Here is a 16514-nt window from a genome sequence, read left to right on the forward strand (position 1 = left end):
TTACATTAATAAAGTGCATATGAAACTGAAGTAGAGGCATGGGTGTAGTGATGGAAATAAAAAAATAACTAGAATTGCATGAAATGAAACTGTACAGTTCAGATAGTGAATAACAGCTCGCTACAATTGCCAAGTCATCTGGAATTTGCAATACAGTGTTAGCTAAGCATGACCCTACTAACATGTATAGAAGAAACAGCACCAGACTGCAGGTTACTTTTCAGACACCTATGAACTGCAAAGAACGATCACAAAGAGCAAAGTTGAACTAAATTATCTTTGGAAACGTTACTGTAAGGGGGAGACAAACGCAAGACAGATTATTCAACTAAGGTTCTAAACAAGAACAAATTTAACCTTGGATGACCGTTGTCTACTTTCTCCCTAAATGATTAAGTAATAGTTTGAGAAATTCCCAAATATCATAAAACAAAAGCATAATTAGTGACTTTATATTTAGAGACAAACATTTTACTAAATGCTATTTCTAAAAAAATTTAAATAACTAAGGCTACGTTGTAGCACTAACAGGCCCGAGCACAGGCGATTTCAAGTCTTTTGCGGTTGTTGAAGAAAGAGCGTTCGATGACCAAGCGCTCGTCTTCGCGTTGCATGCGTTTGCGCACTGCGGCAAGGATAAACACTTCACTCCAGGTCATGGTGTCTTCGTTGATGTCATCAGGTCGCGACTCTTGTCTTACATGTCTGGTTTGGACTGGATTGGACCAAATATGTCCGAGATACAGAAGTTTGTGTTTTGATGGCGTGTGATCAAACGCCACGCCACGGTCACACAGTATGACGAAAAGTTAAACCTTTGATAACTTTAGATCTCCATCTTGTTTTGATGAAACTCGGTTAAATTTTAAGATGATTTGATGAAAGCTCTATGACAAGTACATCAAAGTAAAAGTGTGGAATATGGCCAAAATGGCCACCAAATCCAAGATGGCAGTATTCTAGTCTACATTATCAATGTCTTGAGATCCATTTGACACAGTTTGACATTCTTTCACAAAGTTGATGAGGAGAAATACTTCTATGTGTAAAACGTACCAAAAACAGGACATTTCCCGCTGCCACCAGGGGGCGCTGTGATTTAAAGTCACGATTTCTCTGTAGATGTCTTCAGGTCGCGACTCTTGTCTTACATGTCTAGTTTGGAGTCGATTGGACCAAATATGTCTGAGATACAGAAGCTCATGTTTTGATGGCGTTTCATCAAACTTTGACGCCATGTCACGGTCAGACGAAAAGTTGATTTTTTTGATAACTTTAGATCTCCATTTTGTTGTGATGACACTTGTGTACATTTTAATTTGATCTGATGAAAGCTCTACGACAAGTACATCAAAGTAAAAATATGGAATATTACCAAAATGGCCACTAAATCCAAAATGGTGGGCTTCCTTTTTCTTTTTCATGATGCTCCTTGAGGCTTTTTTGTGCATCTGGTCATGATACACAACTGTCCTCATTTTCGTGAGGATCGGTGAATGCTAAATGAGGGGCTTTTCCGTAGGTGGCGCTGTTGAGCCATTTTGCCACGCCCATTTCCGAATACTCCAGAATACGTTAATTTACACCACATTCTAATTTACTGCAAACTGTTACAACTTTTTGAGCATGTTCAAAAATTCTCAAAATAATCCTTTCAATTTCAATAGGGCGTCCCACCGGAGGTGCTCGGGCCCTAATTAGCTTGAACATTGTTTTTGGAATGGAATAAAAAGCTTTATCTCAAAAAGTGACTGCTTGTCTGAAAAAACAAGTGAAGAAGTGGAATAGATAAATAGAGAACAAGCAGTGACCACTGAATATTTTTGTGATATGGTGGTGACATAACCTCTTGTAGCAAAAAGTGAACAATGACAAAAAAAACTGCTCATTGCTGTCAAACCAGTGACAGTTGGCCTCTATAAAGGGCCAATTTATTCTTAAGAATATTAAACATTTAAAACAGGTCAAACATTGATCAAGGGATGCTTCATTACAGTGATTGGAAGGGAGGTTGACAAGCAAGTCAATAATATTGAAAAGCAACCAGGAGTTCGGATGTAAGGTCAGATTATGAGCCCCCTTTTTTTTCTTAACTGCTTCCTTATATTTCAACATTAAATCTTCCATTATGTTATGGGATACTGGCAGTTTATCAGCTTTCCATTAACTTTTGATTTTTCAACATTTATAATTCAGCCGGAGTATCATTCACCCCAGACCGGGTATTCATCTCTATATCTTTGAAGAAGTTTATGCAGTAAATAATTGTGATGTTGTTACTCAACAATTTTGTAAACCAGATTGCATATTAATAATTGTTAATACAGGTGGTATAGACACATTATTCATTACAAGTGCTTTCAAGTGTACAAGGAATTGTAGAAAGTAGGTAATGATGCATTGTTCCAGCTTGATATACAGTAGTTGTGAGATGCTTTAAACCGCATTAGTATGTGTTGGTTTGTGTAGTTGAAGAATGAGGCCACCAAACCCATAACCCAAACTGCAGTTAATTACAAATTGGACATACTTCTGTAAGGCTTGAACAAGGCCAACCGAAAATTAAGAGAAATTATGAATTACAAAGCAACTCACTGCCAGTGCTGGATGTGTGTTGAGCACTGCACAGCTGGACATACACACGAGCGCACACTCTTTCTGGCAGACATCCGCACCTTCACACACTTCACTGATGTTCCGCAATAAATATTTACGGATGCTTTCTGGCAGCCAGATAGTGCCCTGGAAGCCAGATGTAATTTACACATCTTTTTGATGCCACCTCATATTGCATTACACTGAAGTAGTGAGGAAGAGAAATAAGTGCTGGAGTCGGTTTAACTGTTGGTGTGTGTGTGTGTGTGTGTGTGTGTGTGTGTGTGTGTGTCTGTGTGGGGTAGATGTGCTCAGTACAGACACACTTTTTTGGATGTAACACAAATGGTCAAAATGTAATACAAAGTGGGCCATGAGTCAAACAATAATCATGTGCACTGATCATGCACAATTACTGAAAATGATTATAATCAAGACGTGTACTTTCTACTTAAAATATCTGTTGACTCAATCAATGTATATTTGCATCCAGAAGATTAACACATTGACCTGCTCTGAGGTTGTTACTTACCGACCAAAACCTGGAACTTGAGGACAAATCTTGCACTAGTTTGTGTCTGTTTGTGTATGTGTGTGTGTGTGTATGTGTGTGTGTATGTGTTTGTGTGTGTAAGTTGTTCTGTGGTTGTTTTGCTATAACCCAGGCACAATTGTCTTTGGATAGATCACTAAGCCACCTGAGGTCTGCTGCAGATGAACTGTCCAAGCAACATATGGAGCCCCAAACAGACCAGGGGCGGATCACTAGCCATCCAAAAGTTCATTAATAATCTATATTATCCATATCGCTCTCCCTCTATCCCTGCACCTGTTGTCCTCCTCTGCCCATATCAAACTTCCCCTCAGATTAATAGGCAAGGTGGCCATTAGTATCCAACTAAAGCTTTGGTACCGATGGGGGATGCAGTTAATTTGGATAATATCACTGCCACATGTCGTCAACAACAGACTAACAGGAGGCAGGATTCAGAGAGTGGGCTGCCTCGCTCACTGCCTGCTGCCAGCTGTGAGGTCTGGATGAACCTTGAACAAAGAGTTCTCTCACTCCCTCTCTGTCTATCTCTCCCTCTTAATGCTCTCTCTACAGCATCTGTGTTACCTGGCACACACACGGTGTGCCATAAATATCACCTCCACCAAAATACACTGGCCCAAATTGAAAAGCTTTAACAAAGCTTAAGGACATGGGATGCTACCAAAGGGCATGCGTTGATAGATTGGGTCATAGCCTTAATTAATGTGTATTGCAAACTGCAGGTGCTTTACTCTTGCGATGTTTGGCCGCTGCATTACAGTATAAGGCTGCAAAGACACCTTAGGCAAAGCTTCAAATGGCAAAGCTGAGGGCAGGAAAGACAGCACCCAGCAAATTGCAGACGTTGTCATGTTCGGTGTCACAGCGTGGCTGACAGGGCCTGTGGAGTTTGCCAGTGTTGGCAGCAACAAGAGCATGCATGTGTGTGATATGATAGTTCTGGATTAATGAGAGATAAGAACCAAGCCAGAGTCCGTTGTCTTTGTAATACACAAGTCATCAAAGCCACATGAAACTTTTGTTGAACCCCGGCAGGCCTGTAGCTGACATGCTACATGGAGGTTTGTTTTTGGCGCGCCTCACATATGACAGAGGAAACCGGTATTTATGGACAAAATGTAGCAGTAGCAGAGTCAAAATACCTTTATGAATATCAGGGAACGTTCCTCTGTCTCTTATGCCCTGTCACAATTCCTCTCCCTTGGCATTAACCCTAGAGGAGTGTTTCCCTAAAAATGGAGCCACAAGGGAGAGGGCTAAAAAATCTTCCCCTACGAATTGGGACACCACTTGCTACATCACCAGCAGCCAAACAACGTTATTACAGTGACAAACAATATCAAGTAATGTTACGATATCAACACTCGTAATCAACCGACATTATAATAGTGCCACATCTGACAACTGCAGGACAGAAACTATTGAGCAATAATACAGTCAGGGGTTTTATATCTATTTCATTGTAACATGAATCCTGTCCATAGAAACTTCTGCTCCACAATGAAAACATGAGCACTCAAGAGTGTTTACATGCTTGTTTTGGCGGCATTAATTGTTATTTTCCTTAAACAAAGATGTCACAAGGTTCACAGAGTTCAATATCAGGCCAGAGGGAAGTTCAACCAATTACCAAACAAACTTGTCATGGCGTCTCCATTCATTTCAAACAGGCTCTCGAATTAGCACTTCTAGTCTTTGAGAGTGTAGAAAGCTGCAGGTTTCTTTTAAAAGTAGCTGTTATATGTCGTCTGAATGAGGAGAAACGGCGGTTCCTACCACATTATTGGCTGATCTTTAATATGCTTTACAAAATTAGTTTCCCTTCAGTGAGTGTGTTGTGATATTGTATTTTTCTCTAAGCCTCTATAAAGAATGAAAGTTGAGTGTCTGTTTACCTGTTAGTAGACACTTAACGCCAGCCGGTGTATCACAGTAGTGCAGAGATAAAATAATAATGCTGGTTTACTGGTGTAGTTTACTTCTAATCCCTCAATTACCATTGTGTATTTTTCTATCCACACATTCTGTGGCATATACAAAATCCAATATGAGAGATTTTCACAAGTCAAGTGTGTTGTTGAAGAAATTTGATTACTTTTTGAACCCATGACAAATTCCTTAGTTGTATCTGTCAAAAGTGAAGGCTCCCTGTTGGCCCTTATCAAATTCAGCAAATTCATTTTCTCTCCAGGTATAGGAGTCATGCCGGTGGAGGTTATTATTCTGTTTGTTTGTCAGCTTGTGATTTTCTGCTATGGGTGAGGATTGGCTGTTTTGCATCCAGTGCCTGTTGCCTGCTGCCACCTGTTGCTTTGTTACCTGGCCACATATTACTCTTTCTTTGTGTGGATAGAAACTCTTGATGCATGAGAGGGTCGCACTCGGAAATCTGTTTTTTCTGACTCTGTCTTGTATCAAGTCAGGGTTAGGGTGAAACAGGTAAACAGACATGCTTCAGATGTACGGATATGAAAGTCTCAGATTCAGGAGTGAGGATGATATTTTTTGGGGGGATATTTGGCTTTAATATTATGAAAGTCAGAAATTCTCAACTCTGACATGAGTGGCAGCGTTGACAACACCTACCGAGCTTCAGTGCTGCTGCCAAGACTTCTCAGTGTAGAACCAGCAGACTCTGCTCCCGTGCTGTCGTCGGCAGCAGAGCACTCTGCTGGGAGGATCCAGTCCAGACTCGCCTCACAGTCTGGCCTCGTCTGGCTCGAGTCACGGTGCAGTGAGTACAGGCAGCCGCGGGCTTTCACAGTCCTGGTGCTCACAATGCATTCTTCATGAGGCACTAAATGAATATAAGAATACACATATACACAAAGCAGAAAATGAATGTGATCTAAATGCCAGGCCCCCGTGCTGTGTGGAGGCTAGAGCAACACCACTGGAGGAGGATGTTTGCTCAGTGCCAGCCTCATTAAATCCAGCAGCCCGTCCCGTCAACTGGCCCACCACGTTGAAAAAATAAGTGAAAAAGGTCAGGAGGTGGGATGGAATGAAAAAGGGAGGGAAACTGTACTGCTAACGCCACCACGCTAGTGTATTGATTTAACTAATTGAAATAGCTCCAAGGGAGAAACACCAGATGGGTCTCCTCTGGCCTGAGGTGGGGTGCTGGCTGGCTCTGATAGGATCCCATCTGAGACACACTGTCCCTGGGGTGCATGCTGATGCCTTCCTTCATTCCCAAGCCTCTCTCGCACACTTATCTGCAGCAAACACATTCTCCTGGTTGTGTTAATAAAATATTTCCGAGCACATTTTCACATGGGTTAATCAAATAGCTTGCAAAAGAGACCCAACTCTGACCAATAATCTACTTTTTACATTCAGTACATGCACATTAGATGCAAATGATTCACTCGAACAGGAGAAAAATATAAATAATATATAAATAAGGATTCAGATGAGTGATTTTACACTAGTGTAAAAGAAAAGAACAATAAATTTTTAAAGGTGTAAGCAGGATAAATATAAGACTAAGCAAACTATGTTTACTGAAAGGATTGCTGCAGAATCCACGACGTACCAAACCCCAAAGCTCTAGACCACCCCGGCAAACTGCCCTCTCAATGGCACTATCGCTCTACTTTTCCTGTTTAAAATTTCATGAATGCTTTACAAAAAAAGGACACACTTTTTTGCATGAATTAAAATGAGGTAAGGCTGAACTACAGACAGAGGCTGTGTGTTTGTTCTGCATTATTCAATTTCACAGGGTACAAGTTTGTTTGTTTCTACGATTTCCTGTTTGCATTCTGTAGTTCTGCTTAAGTAATGTGCCGTCTGTGGGCAGCATTTTGCTTGGACCTGTGGAGGCATTCGGTGTAGCTTTGTTGATTTCAATTTATTGTACACTGAAGGAAAATAGACAGGAAGCAGGTTTACACATAGAAACAGCCGTATGCAGCATCAATCACGCTGGTCAGATTCCCTGTCACTACGTGCCCTACAGTTCACCAGTGTTTCCTTTTTCTATACCCAAAGAAAATATGGAAATATCAATCAAAGCCTGAAGTTGTACTGACCCTGTCAGGATGAGAGATTTTTGAGAGATGGATCCAAGTTGTGATTATGGAGTCTTTTTCTCCTCGTGTTTTTGCTTTTATGATCTTACTAATCATATCCTGACTGCCCCCTGGGTGCCTGTGTCCTTCTGTCCTGATGGTGCTCCGTTCTCTTTCCCTATACACTGTTTTGTAATTAATATGAGCCTGGTCCTCTTGACAGTGTCAGTAGCTGCTTTCTTTGCCTGGCAGCCCTTGTCATCCTCCATATCTCTCTCTCTGTCTCTCACTCACACACTTCCCTCTTTCCTTGCCTGGATGTCACATGAGGAAGTGACTCTGGTCTCTGTCTCTCAAATGATTTAATTGGATGCAAACTCAGGAGCACGGACATCAATATGGAACTATATCTGCCATAAGGCAGAGCCATTAGTCAATACTTTGACCTCTACATGCCGAAGGCTTTTGTCAGAGCTAATTACCCAGGATTGTATTCAGTGGAGCTTCAGCAGTAGGGGACTGGGACTCCTGTGGGATCTGCTTAGGATCACAGTTTACTCCCAGTGTTTACACTAGAGTTGGAAAGTTCACAAAAGCAAATATCACTCACAATTCTCTTTCATTAAACACTGACAGATAAGTGACTGCAGTATTGTGCACATTCAGTTCCAGTGGCTAACATAGTTAAGAAATACAGGCCTGGGCGGTGAATGCTGAAATGTTATTTACACTGGAAATCAGTTATATAGTTATAGAAATAAATCCTTGTGGCTCTTTCTGCCTTGCAATTATTCAAAGAATCCACAGTAATGCTTTTGATGTTCCACATATTTTTTACTACGTAGCCATCATTTAGTTGTTCAGTCATATGCACTAGGTTTAAAATATGTTTAGGTTCCTTAAAGAGTTTTTGAAGATTGTAATAAGTACAAAACTGCAAATCCACACCCGGTATTAATTCTGATGTTTGGTTACAATTTTACTAACCTTGTAAAAAATATGTGTCCCACCAGGGTGCCTCGTCCAGTCTGGTGGTCAAGTTTGCAGACACCGATAAGGAAAGGACCCTGCGTAGGATGCACCAGATGGCGGGCCAGCTCGGCATCTTCAGTCCCATGACCATCCAGTTTGGGGCCTATGGCGCCTACTCTCATGCTGTAAGTCTCAGCCCGGCGGGGGAGGAGACGGTGAGCTTTTAAAAGAGAATAACACAAACTGTTGTGATTTGCGGTTGGAACTCACAATCTCTCCCACCAGGCATGTGACACTCACAGAGAACAACGCTTTAAGTGATTCACACCATTAAATGACTGTTGCAGTCCAGATTTACACAGGCTTTAACTTAAAATGCTGCACTTCTTTTTGTATCGTGTCTTTTCTTTTATCCCTTCATTTGTCCAGGGAAGTTGCTTATCATGTATGCTCAGCGCTACCCTGTTTTACTTTCACACAGTTGCAAGTATCCACTTCACACTCATTTTCCATTCTCACATTTCCTAACTCGGTCTTTAAATTTAAACTGCCAACCAGAACTTGCCTCCTTAACATTTCATTGCTTATATTACGTGTTGTTTTACACTCAAAAAGAGTTGCGTGTCATTACCAGGAATCCACACCCCTTGTCTCTCCTGCACCCCCTCCTCATATTCACACATGAGAGTCTGTGAGATTTTGCACTCATACAGTAGCTAACAGCTCATCCTGACAGGTGAGAATCGCCCACTCACGCAAAATCTCTCCACTAACTCTGCCACCGCGGTCCCCCATTTCTCTTACACACTCGTATATACATTGCATATAGATATACAGTTCCAGTTCGCTAAAGTTATCCCAGCTTTTATAGTGTGTCAGTATAATGAGCACAGGACCAAAGCGGTGTTAGTGTTGCCGGGAAGCAGCGCTGCAGGGCAACACAGACCACTCTGTTCAAGTACAAGGCATGGGCCAAGCAAACAGAGATGTGAGAGTAAACATGTTCTGGTCCTGCGGCTATTTCACCCTCCTTTCCTTTTCTGTCCACCCCTCCATCCCTTCACTCGCCTCTCCTCCCCACTGCTCTTTAATCCTACAGCAGATGATGCAACAGCAAGCAGCCCTGATGGCAGCTACACAAGGGTCCTACCTGAACCCCATGGCAGCCATTGCTGCTGCGCAAATGCAGCAAATGGCAGCTTTCAATGTCAACGGCCTGGTGGCTACTCCCATGACACCGTCCTCAGGTACACAAATGCACACATACACTAACTGGCATGCAGGACTCCTCTTTCCATTTCTCACCGCTACCTTGAGACATTTTCATCATTAGCAAGAATTATAGAAGCAGTACAAATGTATTCATTCAAGGCCTTCCTACTTTTGCCCTTGTTACATTTTTTAAGATGTATGCTCGCTATTCTGGACTGAAGCAGACAGTGCCAGTGTTGAATTAAAGGAAGTGTGGCCATGTATTGAGTGAAGCATGATGGGAGAAGATGTACAGCATTCCTTGACACTCGTTGGCAACCACATTATAGTCTTTCCCTCTTTTCCTGTCTCATTATCTCCCCCGCTCTCTCTCCCTCTCTGTCCATCGCTCTCTATCCCTGTGTCTCTGTGACAGTGTGTGTTTTCTGGGAACGCAGCCAATCCGATGACTTTGGATGCAAAGTCCTTGGCTTATACAATATAAGAGCAAAGATTTGTGAGAGATAATCCTGGACCCCAGTCTGAACTATCTTTTTGGTCCTTGTCATGAGGAGCTTTGAAGGCTCGACACTAAGTAGCCAGGCTGCCTGGAGGCAGGGTCATTGCAAATGTATTAAATAAAAGAGGCTTGATGCTGTACCTGGCATTTGTAATCCACAAGGCCTACATACACTAGGTAATGCCCATCAAACATAATCCTACAAGACCTAAATGCCCTTCACCTGGATTAGAAAAATAATAAAAATCCATCAGCACAAAGGGGCAATGACAAGGGGACGTACTTGGAATATCTACACAAGGTGGAACGGTGGTTAGAAGAAGAGGCTCAGGCTTCTGAATGTAATATACACCTTTATATCTTCAAAAGTGCAGTAACGAGTGCAGAGAGCCAAAAATAGAGGTTAAACAGGCGTATAATAATGAGGATATATCCAGGAAGTCTGAGTGAAACCTTTTTACCCAGTTCCACCTTCATCCACACCTTCATTGATTTGCTACCTTGACTGATTTAAGCAACTGTACTTTTAGTTCCAGTTGAATTGGTACCAGTTTGTACCAAACAACACATTTATGTTGGGTCAAAAGATACGCATTGGTGCTCATAAGGACCCATTATGTGCCTGTGGTACAGTACTACAATTGTGAGGAAATGTTCTGTATTAAAAATATACCTCTCTTGTACCGTGCACACTGCATTTCCATAATGACTCTGTCACTAATTGCAGGCACCAGCACACCCCCAGGCCTCTCTGCCACAGCCGTGTCCAGCATAGCCAACCCGATGGGGGTCAACGGATTCAGTGCCCTCCCGCCTCAGAGCAACGGTCATTCCACCTCTGAGACCATCTACACCAATGGTATTCATCCTTACCCAGGTGAGCAAATCCAGGTTTTACATAAAAGGAACATGAGATGTATTTGTACCTTCCACTGTCATGAGACAGTTGCTCTAACCCCGACACTCCATCGTACGCTTAGCTGCTTGTACCAATGGTGATCTATGAATGTTTGATGATTTGAGTATTGCGCCTGATTTGAAAAGGAGCGTACCTAATTGCAACAATACAAGTTCCACTTGTAAGTCATGACAAACTAAATCATAGCAGAGACCTTTTTACTTCGCACTCGCACAATATCTTTTTCTGATTTGAACTGAAGCCTTTAATGCTTGAGGGTCAATCAGTGGCGTCTTTGGCAGATTTCTGAGCAGCCAGCCCCAGTATCATGATAAATCCATCAGTTCATCCATCAGTCCATTACAGCTAATTTGATGTGTCTCAGCCCGTCCTCGGCTTCTTAATGCTGTCTGGGACCGATTCCTGAAGAAATGACAGACGTGCATTCCACATTCTGCATTATGCACAGGCAGCTGCAATTGTAATGAACTACAAAGTGGTTTGTTTGGCATGTTGTTAATATTTGATGCAAACATCTGGGGCAAACAAGCATTTTGAAGAACTGAGAGATATGACAAGCCATGTTTCTCCTGCTCTCTATGTGGTCTCACGCCCTGATGATTCTCTGCAGATAAGCCAAATTCTCCCTGGCTCTTTAACTTTCTTTCGATATCTTTCTTTACCTCTGTATCTGTCTCTAACCCCCTTCTTTCTGTCTCTCTTCTTGTCTCTGCAGCACAGAGTCCAACTGTGACCGACCCTCTCCAACAGGCTTATGCTGGTGTCCAGCACTACGCAGGTGACCTGTCTCTCCTACCTCCTCCACTTTCTCTCTCCCTCCATCTGTCTCTTCCCCTCTACCCTCTCCCGCTCTGTTTGTCACATCAGTAGACACTATGACAGGTAGAGATAGCCAGACGACTAGCCAATTTCCTCCCGGATTAGGCTACTTTACATTAGAATTTTAAAAGGATTTTCAGTTGACTTGATTATACACCCACACAAAAAGCCTTAATTCCAAAAGTACTTCACAAGGGTATGAACCTGCCGTAGCCTCCTACATGAGAGATGACATACACAGCTCACACCACTGCATAGTGCCTGATATCTGCTGATATTAACATGGTGTTAAGTCTCCCTGTCTTTCTTTGTATGTCTGCCCAGTTGAACTGCACTCCACTTCCATTTCCCTGTACTCTTTGTGCAGTGATCCACCAGACAAATGAGTCCGGGCTCTAAGTCATAATGCACTTTATTTATACAGTGTCTAGAGGACGCCAATGAACACTATGGAATGACTTGAACTTTTGTTGTGTTAAATATGAAAATGACGATATGAAAAATTCCACTCTGGTTCTCCCTTTGTAACAGCAGCCTACCCTGCCGCCTATGCGCCAATCAGCCAAGCATTCCCTCAGCAACCAACCATCATTCCCCAGCAACAGAGGGAAGGTAAGAGCGAGCGCGCCCACCCAAGATAAAAGGTGATAATTGCCATGTTCCATTCTAATGTAGCTGCGCTGCTTTGAATTAGCGAGGGAGGGGAAAAGCTGGCTAGGGAAAATGTGAGAAAAAGGTTTCCCATTTAAAGAGAAGAACATTAGCAGTGAGATGGAAAGTTACTCCATTATTCAAAAACTGCACTAATTCTAACTCGCAACGTTGGACTGCTTAATCAGTCCATTACAATGTGTTTAAGTGGTTATAAATATTCATCAGATTAATTAGCTGCATGCATAATCATTTATTACCATTCTTGGTCTAGTGTTCCTTCTTATGCCACAGCATCAGATGTAATAAAGCACAGGATATACTGTGATGGTAAATCACTCTTTTTGACGCCATTTGTCGGTCTCAATTATTCATCTATATGATTTCACAAGACAGCTTAGAGTTGCATGAATATTCGATATAGGAGCGCTGAAGTTCAGTGTTTCCAACCGGGCCTGGAGAAAAAGTTGTGAGTATAGTCTAGCTACATTAAAGCTGCCTTCAGACATGCATTCAAATCCAGATAATCTCCTTACATGATCCAGAGGGGCTGTATGTGAGAACACAAATGGTCAAGTCAGAGGTTCCAGACTTTCTCTGGAGTTTTCTTGCCAGCCTCCAGTAAAAACTGAATGTCCGAATAAGCCCATTCAAGAATACAATGATTGGGCACAAGACAAAAACCGAAAGAATACCAATATTTTTAGGATGAAAAAGAGGTGTCTTCTACATACAGGCACCGACTGTGTTGTCATGCTAGAAAGAAAGTGAGAAGTGTCTCCTCTGAATTGTTCATGTGTAAAAGTGTAGAGCCAATTGAGAGTTGACATTCTCCAGAGTTCATGTCGGAAACAACTTAACTTATCCTAAGATGTCGGCATCCATCTCTCACTGCTCACTTGGAACATTTTAATTGTTCACTGTTAAATGATAGAATTCGTGGTCATGCAAACACACAGAAAGTCAGACACATACGCACACGCGCACAAACACATACACACAGCTATTCTTAGTTGAGCCTGTGGCCTGTCTGAGTTCTGGTCTCCTCTGAGTTTTGGCAGCTCTCCCAGTCTGTCTCAGTCCACTGCCACACTGTGCAGCTCTGCCATTTTACAAGAGACACCTACACCTGAATACACAGGCACAGTCAAGCCTCAGCTTCAGCCTCCCTCTGAAAGCTGACAATTTCAACAATGTAATCTATCAGCCACTGTGTGTGTGTTCATCAACAAAGAAAATCCTCCCAAATTCTAAAGAATAATTTCATCAAGACAAATCTTGACTGTACTATCTGACAATATTTGTCCTTTTCATTTCAACTGAGCATCGGAGGCAGCACAGCAGCATTTCAGTATGATACAGCGATAAACATCAATACCGTGTACATTATGGCCAGAGTAATGCAGTTCTGTCAAGTGCTTGTGGATAAAGTTTATGTGCCTTAACTTTTAATCAATACAGTAAATTAATTACCTATTAAAAATAAAAGGTCTATGTATGGAGAGTGTAAAGGTGGGTGCAATGCATCACCATATACTTAACTATGATATGCATCCACTATATTAGGCCTTTACATATTTCACAACAGAAAGAAAATAAGTATATAAGTATATGCTACAGACAATATATTCCTGCGCATTTATAGAAGTGAAAATGGCTCTAAAGCTGTAAGCGATCACTCAAAATGACTTGGCAACAAATCTCGACCATCAATCATCATCAAAGGTCAGTGGTTGCTTGAAGGATGGGCAAAAGTGGAAAAGAAGAACACTAAGCTGTAGTTTTAAGCTTTATTGATGTCATTCTTAATTTTAAAGTTCAAAACACTCTTTTTGTCACAGTGGTGAGTGAAACTGTCACAACAATATGTTATATGACATTAACGATGTATGGGAACAATAGCAAGTTCAAGTTCAACTTCAACTTCAACTCAGATTCACAGTGGATAGTATATCGTATAACCTACTTTGTCAAAATATGATAACTGCTTCACCCAAATGCAACCCTAACCTAATTCAGGTGAGTTATGGTAGTTGTACAGACGTCGGGTAAGCTCACTTGTTTCTAACTGCATGGCTACAGATTTTTAGCAGTAATAGTCATCAATGCCGCTGCTGATGTTACCTCATGTTACATCATTTCACGTAATTTATCAGACTGTGCACAGCTGCCTCTGGAGCCCTACAAGGCTGAGTATAAGTAGCACTGCCTGTGACCTGTAAACAGACATTTATTTGTAATATTGCCTCTGCTTTAAAATAGAAACATGTATACATATTGCATACGTGAATCATAACATAATTAATTCTCACCCGAAGCTGTGTGAACAAGCCATACAACCAGTGTGTCTGTATAATGGATGCAGCCAGATCAAATTGTCAACATGTACATTCTGCACTTTGAATCTTTGCACTTTCCTATAGTGGATGCAGCTTTAGATACACAATTTCAACACAATCAAAATATACAGATATCTTAATGGAATTTAACAGATGCATCTCTCTGTAAAATAATTTTAGGACAGAGCTGAGATTCATCCTTAAATAAATAGAATAAATGATATATATATATATCACCATATATATAGCACCACTGTCTCAACCTGTGTGTGCATGTGCATCCTCTATCTCTCTGAGGCATAGCAGCACTACAGCCAGCCACCACTGCAGCCGTCTTATCAGCCTTCTCACCAGCCCCGGTCTCATCTCGTCACGCGATCACCCTGAGCAATGAGACAGGAGAGAACGCTGGCCGGGCTGCCAGCTGCACGCACACTGTCCGCGAGTCCATCACATCTCTCTCCCTGTCTGTCCATGGTTCCATTTCTGTCTCCGTCTCCCTCCAGTTCATTCCTGCCTCTCTCCAGATTGGGCTGTACAATATGTGGCAGCTGGGTGGATGAGTGTGGAGGGATGGAGAGAGATTGGAAGACAGTCCTACTTTCACAGAGTAATTGGGGCAAACACTTGGCTTATGTCTTAATGCGTTCTCTGCCTCTTCCTCCTCGTCTCTATGTCTTTCTCTGTATGTTTTTCTCTATCTCAGTATATCCGTCTCAAAGTTTCTCTTTCAATCTGTGGTTCTCTGTTTTTATCACTGTTTTTCGCTCTAATCTCTCCTGTCTCTGTTACTCCGTGGCTGTTTACATGTGCCCAAAGCGATTGCAGAATGGATTCTAAGAAAATAGTCAAATTTGACTGTATAATTAGATTTAGGAAGGTGTCACCTACTATTCAGTTGTTGTGTGAAATTAGGTTCTCTGAGATTTGAATGGAAACCATGAAAAGAGCTGACCGAACAGCCTGTGTGAATACTGTATGTACTCTAAAGTCAAATTGAATATCTATAAAAAATAATATTAATGCCATATGGCTTCAATGTTCCTTTGGTTATGTCTTGATTGCTTTATTGAGTTATGCTTAAGTAAAACATGTCCACCACTGTTGTTATGGTCAATCTCGCTCGCTCATAGGCATCTCATGTTTATGTTGACTTTCTCTCATCACCAGGGCCAGAAGGTTGCAACCTGTTCATTTATCACCTGCCCCAGGAGTTTGGAGATGCGGAGCTCATGCAAATGTTCCTGCCTTTCGGCAACGTCATCTCCGCCAAAGTGTTCGTGGACCGAGCAACCAATCAGAGCAAATGTTTCGGTGAGTCGAAAATTGACGTTGAAGAAGAGTAAAAGGAGTAAAGAAAGGAAATTAAGACATCGTTTAAATGAACAAAGTCCCACAGGGGCTGTGTTTGGCAATCATCTCATGCCTCTTGTTGCTTTCCTGCAATTAGTGTTTGCTTTTGCTTTTATTCCCAGTGTCTATCCTAATCAAGTTGCAAATAACATTTTAAAGGGGCCGTTACATGCCACTGAGCAGGGGGGGTGAGGAGGGACATGCACACACGCTCCCTGGCTTTATCACACAGGCATATCTAACAAGATGGTGAGGCTGGGGCGGCAGGGGAAGCGGGGAGCAAGGTGTTGGGGGGATGGATGCTCTGCAATGAATGAGGCCCTCGTCTGGCTACTGACCCCAGATCATTTCACAATTGCCACTTGCTCCACACATCTGTTCATCACCCTCTCCATCACACCACTCCTAATACAATCAGTATCCATCTCCCCCTATCCAGCCGCCTTTATACCCAAGAGGAAAGCATTTTCCCAGACACCCCCTCACCAACAATCCTCCAGTTGGGCAACCCAGCAGCATCCCATCTCCCCCTCCTCCTCTCTCGCCTCCCACACAGCAAACCAGTTCATCAGGGTGGAGGCGG

At 42.2% G+C, this 16514-nt stretch overlaps 1 protein-coding gene across 1 annotated transcript in view; it reads left to right on the top strand.

The window, feature by feature from the left end:
- Nucleotides 1-16514, top strand: part of celf6 (CUGBP Elav-like family member 6) — a 135749-nt gene that overhangs the window by 101486 nt on the left and 17749 nt on the right. The window contains exons 6-11 of the mRNA XM_062388759.1: nt 8181-8354; nt 9239-9386; nt 10578-10727; nt 11485-11547; nt 12120-12200; nt 15749-15892. Of these exons, the coding sequence (XP_062244743.1) occupies nt 8181-8354; nt 9239-9386; nt 10578-10727; nt 11485-11547; nt 12120-12200; nt 15749-15892 (760 nt within the window). The remainder of the gene's footprint in view (nt 1-8180; nt 8355-9238; nt 9387-10577; nt 10728-11484; nt 11548-12119; nt 12201-15748; nt 15893-16514) is intronic.

Source organism: Platichthys flesus, chromosome 1 (genome assembly GCF_949316205.1).
Source record: "Platichthys flesus chromosome 1, fPlaFle2.1, whole genome shotgun sequence".
Taxonomy (NCBI): domain Eukaryota; kingdom Metazoa; phylum Chordata; class Actinopteri; order Pleuronectiformes; family Pleuronectidae; genus Platichthys; species Platichthys flesus.